The sequence below is a fragment of the Bison bison genome, unplaced genomic scaffold, assembly GCF_000754665.1.
Source record: "Bison bison bison isolate TAMUID 2011002044 unplaced genomic scaffold, Bison_UMD1.0 scf7180017864474, whole genome shotgun sequence".
Lineage (NCBI taxonomy): Eukaryota > Metazoa > Chordata > Mammalia > Artiodactyla > Bovidae > Bison > Bison bison.
This window is the reverse complement of record NW_011495035.1, coordinates 6,671,868-6,689,798: the sequence shown is the minus strand read 5'-3', so window position 1 is coordinate 6,689,798 and position 17,931 is coordinate 6,671,868. Positions and strand designations below refer to the sequence as shown.

General features: G+C 37.7%; 1 protein-coding gene across 12 annotated transcripts in view; it reads right to left on the bottom strand.

Annotated features, from left to right (window-relative positions):
* CHL1 (cell adhesion molecule L1-like) overlaps window positions 1–17,931 on the bottom strand; it is a 356,522-nt gene that overhangs the window by 16,082 nt on the left and 322,509 nt on the right. For all 12 annotated transcript variants that reach the window (XM_010862011.1, XM_010862008.1, XM_010862020.1 and 9 more), the window contains 8 exons: window positions 16,569–16,693; window positions 12,857–12,958; window positions 12,481–12,678; window positions 10,509–10,579; window positions 5,359–5,581; window positions 3,573–3,688; window positions 3,130–3,334; window positions 2,797–2,919 (listed from right to left, as the gene is read on the bottom strand). In XM_010862011.1, the coding sequence (XP_010860313.1) occupies window positions 2,797–2,919; window positions 3,130–3,334; window positions 3,573–3,688; window positions 5,359–5,581; window positions 10,509–10,579; window positions 12,481–12,678; window positions 12,857–12,958; window positions 16,569–16,693 (1,163 nt within the window). The remainder of the gene's footprint in view (window positions 1–2,796; window positions 2,920–3,129; window positions 3,335–3,572; window positions 3,689–5,358; window positions 5,582–10,508; window positions 10,580–12,480; window positions 12,679–12,856; window positions 12,959–16,568; window positions 16,694–17,931) is intronic.

Here is a 17,931-nt window from a genome sequence, read left to right as displayed (position 1 = left end):
AACTCAAAAGCCTCTTGATGAAAGTGAAAGAAGAGAGTGAGAAAGTTGGCTTAAAGCTCAACATTCAGAAAACGAAGATCATGGCATCTGGTCCCATCACTTCATGGGAAATAGATGGGGAAACAGTGAAAACAGTGACAGACTTTATTTTTTGGCTCCAAAATCACTGCAGATAGTGACTACAGCTATGAAATTAAAAGACACCTGCTCCTTGGGAAAAAAGCTATGACGAACCTAGACAGCACATTAAAAAGCAGAGATATTACTTGGCCAACAAAGGTCCATCTAGTCAAAGCTATGGTTTTGCCAGTAGTCATGTATGGATGTAAGATTTGGACTATAAAGAAAGCTGAGTACCAAATAATTGATGCTCTTGAACTCTGGTGTTGGAGAAGACTCCTAAGATTCCCTTGGACTGCAAGAAGATCCAACCAGTCCATCCTAAAAGAAATCAGTCCTGAATATTCATTGGAAGAACTTAGGCTGAAGCTGAAATTCCAATACTTTGGCCACCTGATCCAAAGAACTGACTCACTGGAAAAACCCTGATGCTGGGAAAGATTAAAGGTGGGAGGAGAAGGGGACGACAGAGGATGAGATTGTTGGATGGCATCACCGACTCAATGGACATGAGTTTGAGTAAACTCTGGGAGTTGGTGATGGACAGGGAGGCCTGGCATGCTGCAGTGCATCAGGTCCAAAGAGTTGGACACGACTGAGCGACTGAACTGAAGTAAATATAAAGTTGTTATTTTATTGAAAGTCCACATATCAAGTAGTAGAGTAACCACAGCGATTTTAATATTTCAGCTTTTTCTATATATATTCTAAGCAGTTGTTTTTAAAATAAGTTTAGATATTATATACAGATCAACATGAAGGTAGGAATTTATTTAATATTCAGTTTTTCTATTATTAGAATAAAGATAATATCTATCTTTACCAAATAAAGTTGACATTGAAAAGTTCTCGAGTATTTCTTCAGTGCTTCCTACATGTTTGAAATACAGTTCATGGAATTAAGAGACTTAAAGTCTTCCCTGGTAGCTCAGCTGGTAAACAATCTGCCTGCAATATGGGAGACCGGGGTTTGATCCCTGGATTGGAAGATCCCATGGTGAAGGAAATAGCTACTCACTCCAGTATTCTGACCTGGAGAATTCCTTGGACTATTCCATGGGGTTGCAAAGAATCAGACATGACTGAGCAACTTTCACGAGCTCAGCATCTAGAATGACTGAGCTGGGTTTCAATGTTTTCGTAACACTTGTTTTACTGCATGACTCTTTGTAAGTGAACTCTGTGTACTTCTCATCCATAAAGCAGTGATGGTACATACTTCATAGACTTCCTGTTTTCATGAAAAATGAAGGGAGAGTACTCAATTTTTACTGATCCTGCTAACTAGCCAATACTCAAAAATGCTAAACCACTGCCTCTATTAGGGTTATGCCTGTACCTGTTTAATCACAGGTACTCAAAGCAGAACAGAAGCTAAAGCTGATACCTGCCCCGAACAGCCGCAAGAGTTGAAGGGATTGATGGCAGTTCAGGGTTATGATCCAGTTGACCTATGCAAGCAGTGTAGACTGGGCTTCCATAGACCTGATGTTTCTGCTGTTTAGGAATTTATGCCTTCTAAGTTTAACATTTTCTTATGAGCTCAGTCCCCTAATCTCCATGTTGAGCTGATACTTAGATTTGAGGACTGTAACAGATGGGTGGTGCTATGATTAAAATAATCTAATCTAAACAACACGCTTTCATCCAGACATGTTGTTTTTAACTGAATGGCACAGCAGCATATGGGGAGAGCCCGTGTGGTGGTCCAAAGACAGCTCTAGATCTCTCAGTGTGACATGACTGCAGCAGTGGGCTACAGAAGCAGGATTCTACAAATACAAGTGTATGCAGAGTTGAGACTGGAAACATGCCTCAGAGACAGAAGAGGCAGGGGAGGGTGGAAGTCAGTGTGCTCTGCATCTCCACTACATCATTTCTTTTTCTGTTTCCAATTTTTAAATTTAATTTACTTAAAAATAGAAACAAGCTATTCACCCATTTCTCCTACCCCTCCCCAACTTTCAAGTCTGGGGCTACCACCACCATCACCAACCTATTCTGTATCCATGACATCATTTACTAACTTTTTTCTTTGCATATTTCCTAATTCTCAAGGTATCTTATATATATGAGTGTGTGCGTGCTCAGTCATGTCTGACACTTTGTGATCCTATGGACTAAAGCCCGCCATGCTCCTCTGTCCATAGGATTCTCCAGGCAACAATACTAGAGTGGGTTGTCATTTCCTTCTCCAGGGGATCTACCCAACCCAGGGATCAAACTTGTGTTTCCTACATCTCCTGCATTACCACTGATCCACCTGAGAATACCTATATACATATTAAAATGCATATTTTCTGGTGTCTATTAACTTACTGCTTTTTTCCCCTTAAAACAAGAATTGGCAAACCTTTCTGGTAAGGACAAGATTGTAAATATTTTAGCCTTCGTGGGCTATGTGATCTCTGTTGCAACTACTTAGCTCTGCCACTATAGTAAGAAAGCAGATATAGACAAATATAAGTTAGTGGACATGGCCATGCTGCAATAAAACTTTTAAGAACAGGCAGCAGGCTCGATTTGATCTCTAAGCCAGTTTACAAACCCCTGTGCTATAAGTATGCCAGCCTACAAACCATGAATTAGATTCTCAGCATGGGAAACCAAATACTCAACCAAAAAAAAAAAAAAATGAAACGTTAATAGGCAAATCTAATTCAAATATGTACTCACTTATCTGGTACTGCAACAGATATCCAGTTAAGTTTCCATTCAATTTCTTGGGTAGCCCCCAGGACAAAGTGGCAGTGTCTTTATCAACTTTGATGACTTTGAGAAAAGTTGGTTGTTCAGGTACTGGAAAACACAAAACCAACAATAGACACTCCAATTGGTAAATTTCTTTAAAAAATTATAGTTTTTTTCTTTTTATCAAATTGAGGAGCTAACTCATATGACATATGTACAACTTTACTACTACTAAGGGAGGAAATGTTTTGACCATTGGGATATTTGTTATTTTAAATTGTTATTTATAAACTAGATATTAATCCTGAACTGTCTCACCTCCTTCTGGTGTTTGAAATATAAAAGGCTCACTCTCTGGACCAGCCCCTTTGGAATTATAGGCTAAGACTGTTAAGTGAAATTCACTAAAGGCATCCAGAGAAGGAACCATTCCATAGTCTCTTTGTCCTGAAAATCTCAGAATGTTCACTTCTTTGGGATGTGTCCTTCCATCCAATAGGCTTTTTGTCTTCCACCAGTTTACCTGCAATGACAATAGGAACCCTTTAACATATCACCAACTCAATGGACATGAATGTGAAGGACAGAGAAGCCTGGAGTGCTGTAGTCCATGGGGTAGCAAAGAGTTGGACACGACTCAGGAACTGAAGAACAGCGTATCACCGGTGATAGCAGATTTCTCTTTAAGCTTCTGAAATCAGTCTTATTCACAGGAAATATATTAATTTAACAATTAGAAGAAGAAAAGCTATGATAAAAACCTGATATCCTTTCAGATGTCCGTGTACTCTTTCCTTTGGAATTGTTGACCAGGTAACTTTAACTAATGTGCTGTTTATAACATCCACCCCTTGGATCACTGGAGCTGCATCAGGATCTGTTGGGCACATAAGAAGGATTAGCTTTCAAATAATCCAAACACGATTATTAGGATCCTTTTCTAAAGGTGATCCTTCATTTTTTTTTTTTTTTTGAGAAAAGGAAAGCACTTTGCTCAAATCAGTTTCAAGTGGAATGAAGAGAGTTTCTCATTAAAGAAGAGTTTCAGTGCCCCAATATTAATAGGTTTCTAGAGAAGAGCAATGGCACCCCACTCCAGTACTCTTGCCTGTAAAATCCCATGGACGGAGGAGTCTGGTAGGCTGCAGTCCATGGGGTCGCTAAAAGTGGGACACGACTGAGCGACTTCCCTTTCCCTTTTCACTTTCATGCACTGGAGAAGGAAATGGCAACCCACTCCAGTGTTCTTGCCTGGAGAATCCCAGACATGGGGCAGCCTGGCGGGCTGCCGTCTATGGGGTCGCACAGAGTCGGACACGACTGAAGCAACTTAGCAGCAGGAGCAGAGAAGAGGAGGGCCTGTACCACACTGTACTGAGAAAAGCCCTTGTCCAGATGGATATGGTGTGAGCAAGATAACTGAAAACAGTGGACAATGAAATCCTCTGTGGGCATCTTGCCTTGGAAACATGTGAACCAGACTAATATAACTCAAATGATTTGGGAGTTTGGTGAATATGAATAACATTAATTGAGCATATTTGTGTTCAACAGTAATTGAGCATATTCTGTGTGTCATACACTGTTCTGAGAGCCTATCCTGGATTGGCTCACATAATCCTTAGAACAGTCCCATAAAATGGTATTATTATTATCCCCATTCTACAGGGGAGCCAACTACAGAGAAGTAGTTTGCGACCCCATGGGCTGTAGGAGCCTACTATGCTCCTCTGTCCATGGGATTTTCCAGGCAAGAGCACTGGAGTGGGTTGCCATTTCCTTCTCCAGAGGATCTTCCTGACCAAGGGATTGAACCCAGGTCTCCCACATTGTAGGCAGACGCTTTACCGTCTGAGCCACCAGGTAAGTCTTAGTGAGAACACAGGTAGCAGGTAAATAAGGAGCTAGTCATTTCACATTCCTGCCCTTTTTCTATTCTTGGATCAAAATATTACTTTGGATACTGTAAGAACAATGAGAATAATGCCTACTATCTAGTTATTTGTAATGCAGTGTCTTTCCTTTTTCCAAACATTTATTTGCAGCAGTTCTTATGGTATAAATACCTAATAATAAAATTATGTCATTAGTACCTCAACATTCTGCGTATAAGTGCTTCTATATGGAAATCTGGGTCTGCACCTCACCTTCCTTAGGAAGGCTCCAGCGCTGAGGCCAGGGGTGTGGCAGCAGGCAGCTGTTAGGAGGTCCTTGACAAGTAAGGGCACATATGATTGGACACCTAAGAGTCATGCTGCTGAGCTGTGTGCACTGATGGTTCCAGGTCTTTGATGTTCATTATGGAAGTAGTTTTTTTGGGGAAACTGAATAAAATTAAACCTTTCAATGTTCTTCCTCACCACCCCTCTGACAACTCTCCCGCAGTCAGCTCTAAAGTAGAAACCATGTGTTCAATTTCTTTTTATCTCCCACTGTAAGTACAGCCTCTTTGCATGCACTACTTGCTTAAAAATGCTCCTCGACAGGGGTGCAATCTACTTGAGAGAAGCTATTCTAGAAGTGGTGGGTGTCAGCTGCATCACTTACAGTCTTCTCCAGAATACAGAATCACTGACTGTGGCTCAGGGCCGGAGCCCAGGTGATTGATGGCTTGAACCTGGACATCGTACGGCGCATAGACAGCAGGTGTCATCACCCGCAGGGTGTGGTTAGTGACTGTCTCTTCCTCCCACTCCACCGGGGCTCCCTGTGGCTTCCAGGTCACTCTGTATTCCAGTCCGGGTCCATTCTGCTCCATGGCTTTCAAAGGCTAAAACAGAAGGTCGGCGTGATCACAGACATGCTGAGTCAGGGGATAGAGAAGCCACCCTAAGTGGTACAAGCAATGTGGCAAAAAAGGGATCATTTTTGGTGAGATCTTTAATCCCCCTCTTTGGTTTGGAAATGCTTGTGAAAAGTTTTGTCATTCTGTTCATTTAAGCTTGAGAGTTGCTCCTTCCCCTCCCCAAGTAGAAAGAATCCCACAATTTAGATGTCTGGATTATGCCCTTGTGGTTAATTCTAACTGTTCATATATGAAATAACTTACTAAGAAATTCCATAGAAGGTTTTAGCTTTTCTTCACACTTTCTTCTATATTCTAATTTTTTCATTCCTAAAGAACCTCAGAAATGAAAAGGACATGGCTAAAAGTTCCCTAAGTATAGTGTTAGTCGCTCTTTGCAACCCCAGGGACTGTAGCCTGCCAGGCTCCTCTGTCCATGGAGTTCCCCAGGCAAGGAATACTGGAGTGGGTTGCCATTTCCTACTCCAGGATCCCTAAATATAAATGGGATTTTTTTCATGGCTTTTCAGTCAAAACTCTCTCCATCTGACTACATCCATTATCCCCCATCTTCCTTCCAAGAGAAGAGAGAGAACAAGTAAATATTCTTGTATAATATGTATTTGTGTGCACTAGTACCCAGAAGATGTAGCTCCTTTTTATAATACAATAGTTCCCAGCTCCTTGCCCATTCTGTTTCTCTTTTATGAGAAAGCACTCCCCATCCTCCAGTTTAATTTGCTGTATAGAAATATTTACTGGAGGAATTTCTCGAATAGGAGATTGGTTATTTCCACTCTAGCTTTTAATTAAATAATACTTTAATTAAAAAACATTAATGTGATTTAAACCATCTGTTTAATATCACAAAAAATGGGAATATGCGTTTAAATGAATCAATTATATACAATACATAAAAATCTGATTTTAGACATAGATTTATAAGGGTCACCTATATAACTAATAATTTTGTCTGTATATTCAAGTGATTCAATAACCATACGTAATGTTTTTATAGAATTTGCAATACTTCTTGACTCAGATTAATTTATAAGTACTTAATAGAGGGATTGGATGGAATAAAGTTGAAAGAACAGTAGTATATCAGCACAATAATTTCAAGTCTGGTGCTTATTCTAGGGTTAATAGTTAAATTCTCTAAGAGGAAAAAATATGAAATCAAAAGCTTTCTGAGATTTTCACAGTCACTGTTTATGTTTTGCTTTCAAACTTTTGTTTCAAGATATTTCCTACTCTCATATAGATAAACTTACCAGAGGCTGTCACATTGCCCAGGTAAGTCAGGCCACAAGCTTTTAGTTCCATTCCACAATCTGGAATTACAATTACCTTCAGTCCCAGCTGACAATAAATATGTACAAATACTATTATTCAGTTTATGCATGTTTTGCTTCAAGAAAAATAGTTGCATTTGATAAAGCTCTCTGAAAAATTTTAAAACAAACTGTGCCACCCTAGGTAACACTGTTAAGAAAAAAAACCTTACCTAAATCGCCAGCTTCTTTGGTGCCTAGACTCCCAAAGAAACTGCAGGAATACTTTGTATTTGGCTTTTAGACAGTGGACAACAAAACCTCAACAAATTCACAAATAGATCCCAAACAAAGATAACAAACCATAGTAACCAGGGGTGTGGGGTTGGGGGTGAGGGAAGATCACCAGCATTCCTTCCCCTCATGCAGCTGCTCATAAGAAAGGCATCTCTATAAAAGAGGCTCTTAATTTGATGTCTAGGCATCTCTAGATGGGGTCCGTGGATGCCCTTCAAAGGATCTGAAAATCAACGGAACTGCTAGTAAAACTTTCTATGTCTGATTTCGTAGAACAAAACTGTACTTCTATTGAATTTTCAAAGAGATCTATCAACAAATCAAGGTTATACTGACTAGAAACTGGACAGATTTTTTTGTATTGCCTGCTGCTGCTAAGTCGTTTCAGTCATGTCCGACAGCCAACCAGGCTCCTCCGTCCCTGGGATTCCAGGCAAGAACACTGGAGTGGGTTGCCATTTCCTTCTCCAATGCGTGAAAGTGAAAAGTGAAAGTCAAGTCACTCGGCCGTGTCCGACTCTTCGTGATCCCATGGACTGCAGCCCACCAGGCTCCTCCACCCATGGGATTTTCCAGGCAAGAACACTGGAGTAGGGTGCCATTGCCTTCTCCATTTGTATTGCCTAAGTTCATTTTAAGGCTGGTGGTTTTCTGATTACAATTGTAGTAGAAATAATAAGTCCTACATCCTTTAGAGGGCTTAAACCACTTGGCTGTGATCATATAACCAGGTAATTGGAGAAGTTGCTGTTTCCCAAACATTAATGAAATGGGTTTTTGTTTGTTTTGATCATTTTCTGGAATCTGTGAGATTACGTATTTGCTATTTTATTGAAGTTCAAATGTAACATAAATACATTTATACTTAAGAATAAAGTATAAACTCATCATTATCTTAGAAGATAATGTTAACTAAAAAGAGTAGTTTTATCATTAAGTTAAAATTTAATGTCACTTTAAAAAAAAAGTGAGTCCTTAATATTTAATGTGCCAAATTTATAAAGATAATGTATATACAATAGAACATGAGTTAAATAAGATAACTGAAATCCATTTTTACTGTAAAATAAGGTTCACCTATCAATGAGTAAATGCACATTCACTAATAAGTTACAAATAAAAGTTTGTATATTATTTTTCTCCATTGAATGTTTCATAATGATATTACTTTATTTCTCCTGTATTTGCCTATTGTCTGTACCTCCAACTAGATTATACATTCAGGAAAACAAAGACTATTTTTGACTGCCATATATAAACCAAGGACCTCATAATACTTTTATTCATAGTTAATGCTAAAAAGAAAACGTAAACCAAAAGAGAATTAGGGACAACCAGTCTGTTCCTATTTAATCCTTTTGTGAAAGATCAATGTTTTCTTCCTTTTTTTTTTTTTTTAAGACAAATTGCTCCTCTCTGATCATTATCTTGTAGATAGGAATTATTTGTAAGTCAATCTTTGGAGGGGATCTGGTAATCAATTTATACTGTGTGCTTGTCAACCTGGGGAAATAGCTGGCATTTAACTCCAGTTTACAAGATAATTCATGCAAAAGAATAACTGATGAGTAAATGTTCTTAAACTTCACTGGTTATGCTTATAGTTATTAGGCCTCTGACATTTCAAAATGACATGAAACACAATGGAATAAATTATGAAGGTAATTGTCAGCTTAGTTCCAAATCTCTATTTCCTTCCTCTGGTCAGTTAATTACTAAATTACATGTGATTTACTTTTCAAAGACAAACTGTAAACACTTTCATAGTTTAATCCCATTCTTCCAAGAAGAGAGCACTAGTAATTAGTCTTGTGTATCTTTGCGGGTGGGGACAGAGTGATTAATGAATAGGATGATCAGGAGGAAGGACTGCAGATCCCAGCTCTCTTTTCATTACTGACTCAGGGCACGCATCTGGGTAAGATCACAAAACTGGAGCCCCAGCTTCTCTGTACTGAATGTATAGCCCTCCCAGAGGAGTCGTGACAATTAATGAACTAATGTTAGTGGAAAATGGTGCACTTTTTAGAGGAAGTGACCTGATAATTATACACTATTATTGTCATCTAATCCAGTTATATCATCTATCTAATAGAAATTTCTATGGAACTTAAAAGACAATAGATACTCTAAAAGGATAAGATCCTAACATAATTTTAAATGTGGTAGTAGCTATTTGTGGCCATATATTCAAGAAAATAATACTATTCTTGACTATATTTAACTTCTGTATATTGCCAATTATTTTTCAAATTTTAAGTTTGCAAAGCTTACTCTCACTGAAATGGGAATAAAGGGTTAGTTTTACATAAAAATATTGACTACATATTTTGTAGGTATGGGCAATGTTATAAGACCAATCAATGATGAAGAAAAAAGGAAATCAAACTTTGTACCTTCTAAAATTCTTCCAAAAATCACATCTGGAATGAGTTGTGGAAATAAATTAATACATTCCAGCATACATTAAAAAATGCTTGTAAAATTCAGTGACTTCAATATCAGAAATCTGTTATTACTTAGACTTGCTAAATGGTAACCAACTTTCAAGTAAGGTAAAATACTTGTTCATGAAACATGTCAAAATAGAGGAGAGAAAAAGTTACAGAAGAAATTTAGAAATGGCATTAAAAAAAATTAAAGTCATCTGAGCAGATACAAACTTTCGTGCAAAATTCAAAGAGAAAAGTCTATTTTAGTAACTTTTAACATTTTATATATATATATAAAAAAAAGAGAAAATGAGTAGAGTTTGAAGTTCAAAGATATTCATGTGCAAATCCTAGTTTTGTTGATTTCTAATTGTATGGTGATGGCCCAGTCTATCCATGGACCCGTTTCTATATCTAGGACACAGTATTAATGATGCTGTCTTGACAACATTGGTCTCAGAGTTTGATATGAGTACACAGAATGCCTAATAGTGCTTAGTAAGTGGTGACTGTTCCTTAGGGGTCATACTTTTGATATGCTTAATCTTTATTGGCCATGTACCAAAAGACAGTGAAAGATTATCAGTAGTTTTCTTTTTTTTTTTTAAATGGGAGAGGATTAAGAATATTGGTAATAACAATATTAGGAATCATAAATTTTGGGGAATGGATTGCAGTGAAATCAGCCTGTAAAAACTTTCTTAAATTATCTACCACAGTTAAACTCTATTTTACAACCTTCTAATCGTGATGACTTTTTAAAATATATAAATAAAATATATTTATAAAATATGTAAGTAGTTTTCTTCTGTTCTTAAAAGAGATTGTTCTATCATTATACTTAGCACGTGGACCTAAAAAAAGTAAAAAGAACACAACGGTAATAAGTAAAACATAAAGAATCCTCACCTCCCATTTGATAATCATTTCCTTGGGTTGAGAAGCTTGAACTCTTATGTTTTGTGGATTCTTGTCTGGAGCTGAAAAATTATAAATATGAAAATTACTTTTCCCCATTGTATTATCTACAAATATATCATCCCTCTGCCCATAAAAAACAGATTTTTACATAACTTTGATTATATTTACTTATATCTGACCCAGTTTGTAAAAAGATTCACAGCACTTTTATATAATTATTTTAGAATGTATATACTTCACATATTATATTTATACATATTATGAAATGATCACAATAGTTAGTTAACACATCTCACCTCACATAAAGCATCATATATATATATATATAAAATATATATAAGGAGTAAAATCATATTCATGGAGTGATATACTTATTATTCATCAGAAATAGATTTACTTTACCTGTCTTAATTTTAAACCTGCTCTTAAAATTCTAAACACACTATTTAAATATACATTTTAGTTTTAAATCTGCTTTTTCTTTTAGAATTACTGTTTGAAATGTGATATGAATGTTTGCCTCAACGTGAATAAAATTAAAGGTCATATATTAATATCAACAGCTAAGTTTTAGGGGCATCAAATAGGAAACAGCAGGTAATGTCCCCATGAAATATATTTGGATGAATCTATTATATACTCCTTGGAAGGAAAGTTATGACCAACCTAGATAGCATATTCAAAAGCAGAGACATTACTCTGCCAACAAAAGTCCATCTAGTCAAGGCTATGGTTTTTCCAGTGGTCATGTATGGATGTGAGAGTTGGACTGTGAAGAAAGCTGAGCGCCAAAGAATTGATGCTTTTGAACTGTGGTGTTGAAGAAGACTCTTGAGAGTCCCTTGGACTGCAAGGAGATCCAACCAGTCCATTCTGAAGGAGATCAGCCCTGGGATTTCTTTGGAAGGAATGATGCTAAGGCTGAAACTCCAGTACTTTGGCCACCTCATGCGAAGAGTTGACTCACTGGCAAAGCCTCTGATGCTGGGAGGGATCGGGGGCCGGAGGAGAAGGGGATGACAGAGGATGAGATGGCTGGATGGCATCACTGACTCGATGGATGTGAGTTTGAGTGAACTCTGGGAGTTGGTGATAGACAGGGAGGCCTGGCATGCTGCAATTCATGGGGTCGCAAAGAGTCAGACACAACTGAGCGACTGAACTGAACTGAACTGATTTTATAAGAAGGGTTAAGTATACAGTTTAGTGCCAAGATGAACTTATACTAAAATCATACAAGTACCTGATTATTATCTCTGCTTATATTGTCTCAATCCCCAAAGGGAATTATATCCTTGTATATTTATTTCAGACAGAGAGGGAACAAATACCATGCTATGACCACATTTTTAATCATTTCCAATTCAGTAATACAAATTTCAGCACTATCAATATTTTGCTTTATTGGTTTATAATATTATATAAGGCTCACATTTACAATATTATATTTTGAATTCTGTATATACTACAGCATGTTGGTTGTTGAGAATTTTTTTAAAGCATCTTGAGATTTTAGGTAGATATTAGATATCTATTTAGCTATTGAGATACAAAAAATACACTAAATGCATAAAAGGGCATTACATGCAGTAAAAATTGAATGCACTATCTATAACATATCAAGAGTTTTACTTCAGCAAGTTGAAATGAGGAGAAAAATAAAGAGAAAGTTGACTTTAATATACATTGAACTTTAGTTTACAACTTATTTATGGTATCTGATTTTAACATAATACTCAGCTATCAGAAATTGCTCAGAATAATGCTTGTTCATGTTCCTCAAACATTTATATACAACTTAGAAGACTGATGTCCTTTGACTATTTTCCATGTTGTTAGTTCTGTACTGGAGGAAATCTAAAATCCTACACCATGGCATCAATCCTTTTTTATTAAAGATGTTCAAGGATGCGGCAAACTAAAATATTTTGTTAGAAACTTGAGGTGTGAGCGTCCATACCTGCTGGGGGTGTTTCATGATGGCCTGATGGGTGGCTAGGCTGGCTTCTCCCGACTTCATTCATGGCTATGACCCTGAACTGGTATCTCACATATGGAGCCAAAGACAGCACAACTGTTGTTTCCTTTCCTTGGACTCGAGTCAGTTCTTCCCACCTTCCAGGCTCCTCTTTGTTTCCTTCAAATTCTACAATATACTCTGGCAGTGGGAACACAAAAAACACATTAGAAAAGACTGAGAATGTTTAAGTTATACTAAGGTTTATATATAATATTAAATGTTTTAAAGGATGTTTTATGGATAATCCACTCATGCACCAATGGCTTTAATATTAATTTTAACTCTGGAGAACACAGCTACCCCAAGTCTTCCCTACCGCTGATATTGCTGTTGTGGTCATCTCCAGCCTCCCACGTCAGTCGAACACTTCTGTTCTGTCTTTCCGACAAATGAAGGTTTTCTGGTGGATCCGGAACATCTGATTAATAATGAAAAATAAAGGTAAGGAGATGGCAGATCATTGGCTTGTCAATCCCATTTCCTCACTAAGGTACCCTGCAATCCCCTGCTTCCCCTACATGCCCCTGCCTCCACTCTGACCTGCCAAATCTCACCTGACCTTCTGGTTCTATTTCAAATGCAGGTTCATCCACCTCTGTTCCCAACTGTAAGTATTACCTCCCTTTACTGTGACTAATATAGCTCATACACTTATTTATATGCTTGGTTCATCTCTTATATGGGACGAAACAGATCTTCCAGAGTAGTAACCATACTTTATTCATCTTTACATGCCCAGTGCCTTGCACATAAATGTTTTGTGACTAAGTAAACAGTGTATTATCACTTAAATCATGCATGTAATTATCATATTAGAATCATAAACTTAGGTCCTATAAGTACAGGAAAATAAGAACATGAATTTAGGCTTTCTTTTCTACATGCTTTGGATTTTTCATTTACAACAATTAATTATCAGTATATCATACCTGGAGTTCTAAAGAAGAGTAGGAAAGGGATTTATATTGGATGAAGATATTGAGCTGATAAATGTTGTGACAGAGATTAGAAACCTGAGTAGGCAATGACAAATTTTAAGTGTGTTAAAGTACACGGAAATTTCTGGTACTTTAAATATAAAAGGAACAGTAAAAGGACACATTTTTTCAGAGGAGACAATCAAAGTCATATCTGATGACACCTTCTTAGGTGAGCTTTCTTCTCCAAGTGGGAAATAACATCCATTATCCCTGTATTTAACAACTGTTGGGAATTTATACTGATAAACATTGTTTTCACTTCAGGAGACAGCATGTTTATTTTTAAAATATGGTCCGTGACTATGTTCACACTGTAGAATCCTAAATGATAATTTACTGTAGGAGCCCTAAATAAGAATTTATTTCCTCCACAGGCTTGAGGATATTTGAACTCAGAGAATTTAAGCTTGTCTTTGGCACTTACTAAGTCTACTATTTCTCAAATTTCTTTGAACAACCAGTGCAGCCTGTTTTGTATGACATTAAAATCTGCTCTTTCTGAGAATCACGTGGAACTATGAGAGATGGACTGCAATTGAGACCTAAAAGAATGCTGCTCTTAAAGGCTGCTTCTGGCAGGGCTTTTGAAAGTAACTTCTGATTGAAAAGGGTCAACCATATGCTTTAAAAAACTACTTTCCAGGAAAAAGAGTCTTTTAGAAACTATACATGGATTTGACATTTGTTGCTCTCAGTTATGGGGATATGCTTCTTAAAATCAGAGACTGACCTGAAAAAATAGGGTATAAACTCCAAGAAGTGGTAAGAGGATGCCCCCTATCTCATTAAACATTCATTATTTTATTTTCATTCTAAAAACATTTGGCAATTGCTTCATCAATAAATAGTACATATACTCATGCTATGCTATGCTAAGTCACTTCAGTTGTGTCTGACTCTGTGCGACCCCATAGATGGCAGCCCACCAGGCTCCCCCGTCCCTGGGATTCTCCAGGCAAGAACACTGGAGTGGGTTGCCATTTCCTTCTCCAATGCATGAAAGTGAAAAGTGAAAGTGAAGTCACTCAGTTGTGTCCGACTCTTAGCGACCCCATGGATTGCAGCCTAACAGGCTCCTCCATCCATGGGATTTTCCAAGCAAGAGTAATGGAGTGGGGTGCCATTGCTTTCTCCGCATATACTCATAGTCACTATTTAAAATTATCAAACTTTTAATAGTTCTAGAAGATGGCAGCCTAATTACAAGACTGACATATCAAATTTCACAAGAAAATTTACGTGGCATGTATCAGGTGGTAGGGAAGGCAGTCTCCTTGCCATTGCTCAAAATACTTGAGGGCAAAGCCCGTGGATCCTGACATTGACATTTAAAATTATACCTGGGACAAATTCCAGTCTACCTGAATTTTAACCATTTTATCTGGTGAATCACTTACTGGAATGATTACTAAGGACTGAACCTTTCTACTTTTAGTTCCCTGAAGTAGCTGAAATACATCTCCTAAAAAGGTTTCTTTTGAACCAAGTCCATACCACCTATCATCTGATAGGTAAAACTGAACATTTTGGGGTATTTTTAAGTGGTCATTAGTTTCACTTGAAACATGGTGGTCATTTATCTCACTTGAAATACAGTGGTCATTGGCTTCACTAGTAAAGATCCAGCCTCTTTACTCATTTTCCACCAGCCTACCTCAAGAGGGACTGAATTCTTACCCAGGGGAGGCAACCTCCCTGTGAATCCCAGTGACCAGAGTGCTAAGGATACAAATGCCCATTAATAGTAAGGATTTATCTAGATACATGGTCAAGGCATTTAAGATACTTCCCTGGTGGGTTAAGACACTAAAAAACCTGCCTGCAATTCAGGAGACGTGAGTTTGATCCCTGGGTCGGTAAGATCCCCTGGAGAACGGAATGGCAACCCACTCCAGTATTCTTGCCTGGAGAATTCCATGGACAGAGGATCCTGGCGGGCTACGGTCTATGGGGTCGCGAAGAGTTGGACATGACGGAGTGATTAACACTTTCTCTCACCAAACCACTTTTAAGGACTGTCAGCAAGCTAAAGAAAAACTAAGTGCTACCCACTGAAATACAGTAATAATAGAAAGCTAAAAATGTCTTTGTCAGGCTCCCAGCAAAAAGTAAACAGTTCACACAAGGTGATTCAATGAGTTTGTAATAAAGACTCAAAAGATATGAGCAGTATATCTGGGGTGAGGCGCGGGGCAGTTACTAGAATTCCGTCAGGGAGAGCTGTGTGGACAAAGCCTCTCTGAGAGCACAGATGACTATGGCAGAGGCACACAGCCAGCCTGCAGGGAGGCAGCATCCGGAGAACACACCCTCCACCCACCACCTCTCCTGCCATTGCTCCCCACTGGCCAAAGCAAACGAAACCTTGAGGGTAAGCGGTTTATCGATGCCCACCGTTTTCCAGATTCAGAGAGCAGGTGAGACTGAATCCGGAAGGGAAACTAGGAGAGCTATCCAGCAGTCGACAAGCTGTAAACATGGATGACTGCAAGCATAATTGCACTGATTATGCCAAAGGGGCATGCACATTGCTTTCTAATTAGAATTATTATTTAAAAAAAAGTCAGAAGACTTTCTCTGCATAAGAGCCCTTCAAGTCCCTCCCTCTCCTTCCAAATGGGGCCCTGGGAATTGAGCTCGGTCTGGCCTCTAGTTTAGATCAGGACCACTGTTTAATCACCACTGGACCCCACCCTCACCTCTCCACACTAGCCCATTTCTAGCCCTCAGCCACATTTCTCTGTGTACAGCTTAAGGGTCCTGGGAACTCAAGCGTACTTCAGTTTTCTTTCTGCTGATACCATCACCTACCTCCCACTGCTTCTGGCAACATTACCCAAGCAGAAAAAAGAAATTAAGCATTAATTAACTTCTTTAGAATAAGAAGAGGTAAAACCATTTGAAAGTAGGGTAACTAATTGAAAAATTTAAACTAACAAACATGCACAGGCTTAAATAATCATTGGCTTAATTGCCAAGAACAGTGGAATTTAATCAGTAATAGAGGAAAAAAAGGACAAAGATTTCTCCACTAGTTAGTGCACTTACCAAGGACAGTTACTTGCGTCATATCAGCAACGCTATCCAGAGCAGTGTGAGCAGAACATGAGTATATACCTTCATCTTCCATGGTGACATTAGATATCGTCAGATTAGCTCCATCAATAATTATCCTACCAGGAAAAAAGTGAGGCTGTGGTGAGGATGAAAATAATAGAAACAAAAGAAATGTACTCCTGTCAAAAAAAATTTTCCCCATGGACAATATTTCAAGGAAGAATTCTTTGTCTAAAAGCCTGTCACATAATGCATTTTATTGGAGAATTCAATAGTTGAAAACTGGGGATAAAACATTATTAAAACGCACAAAAACATTATTAAAACGCACAAGTCATGAAAGGGATCAAGTCTGTTTTTAATTTATGAAATCCAACCATCTGTGATTCATGGGTCAGTGATGAAACTGTCTTGCCTGGTATGTCTAAAGACTGTACAATAATTAGGATACATTTGAATAATTCTTAATACACGTTTGGGAAACCACCTACACAGGATCAACTAGGGTGCTTCTTACAAAGACGGATTCCTGAATCACACCTCAGTTCTACAGAGCCAGGATATCTCAGTTGAAGTGTGGTAATCTGTCTTTGACAACCTATTTTCTCCGTCCTTCCAACCTCCCACATAGAATGTGCATTAAGATCTGATACAAATTAAACTGTGACTCATTTGAACACTAGATGGCAGAGTAGGACTTCTTTGTGGAAATTATTTGATGCTTTATTATTTGCCAATATTTAATTGAGTTTACATGATTTTTTACATAAATTATACCTTTTATTCTATGCCTATATATTATTAGCCTAATTATTCAAGTGATTTTTTAAAAAATAAAGTTCCATTAAATTTGAGATATGTTCATAGCAGTTTGTTATTTGATTGAAATAAACAATGTCTTCCTTGTGGAGAAGGAGAGAAAATCTTACATCATTTTTTTTTTAATATAAAACATATAAACTGTTAAAAATTCTGAGTTAAAAGAAGCCATCTAAAAGTGTAGTAAAGTTAAATATGGTTCTTCCCTTTGATGATAGACAAAGTCAGCCCCTTAGCTTTATGCCAATAACTGAACGATTTGCCAGTTGATACTACCTGTTATTGCTAGTCAAGAAACTCACTATAATTCTAATGAAGAAGCTTTGACATAAATCAGTTTCTCAGTTCATGTTAGCTATGTGTCCATTTGGTACAAGTATCAGAATATTACATACACTTATCAAGATTGCCTGGAGAAATATCAATAACCTCAGATATGCAGATGACACCACCCTTATGGCAGAAAGTGAGGAGGAACTAAAAAGCCTCTTGATGAAAGTGAAAGAGGAGAGTGAAAAAGTTGGCTTAAAACTCA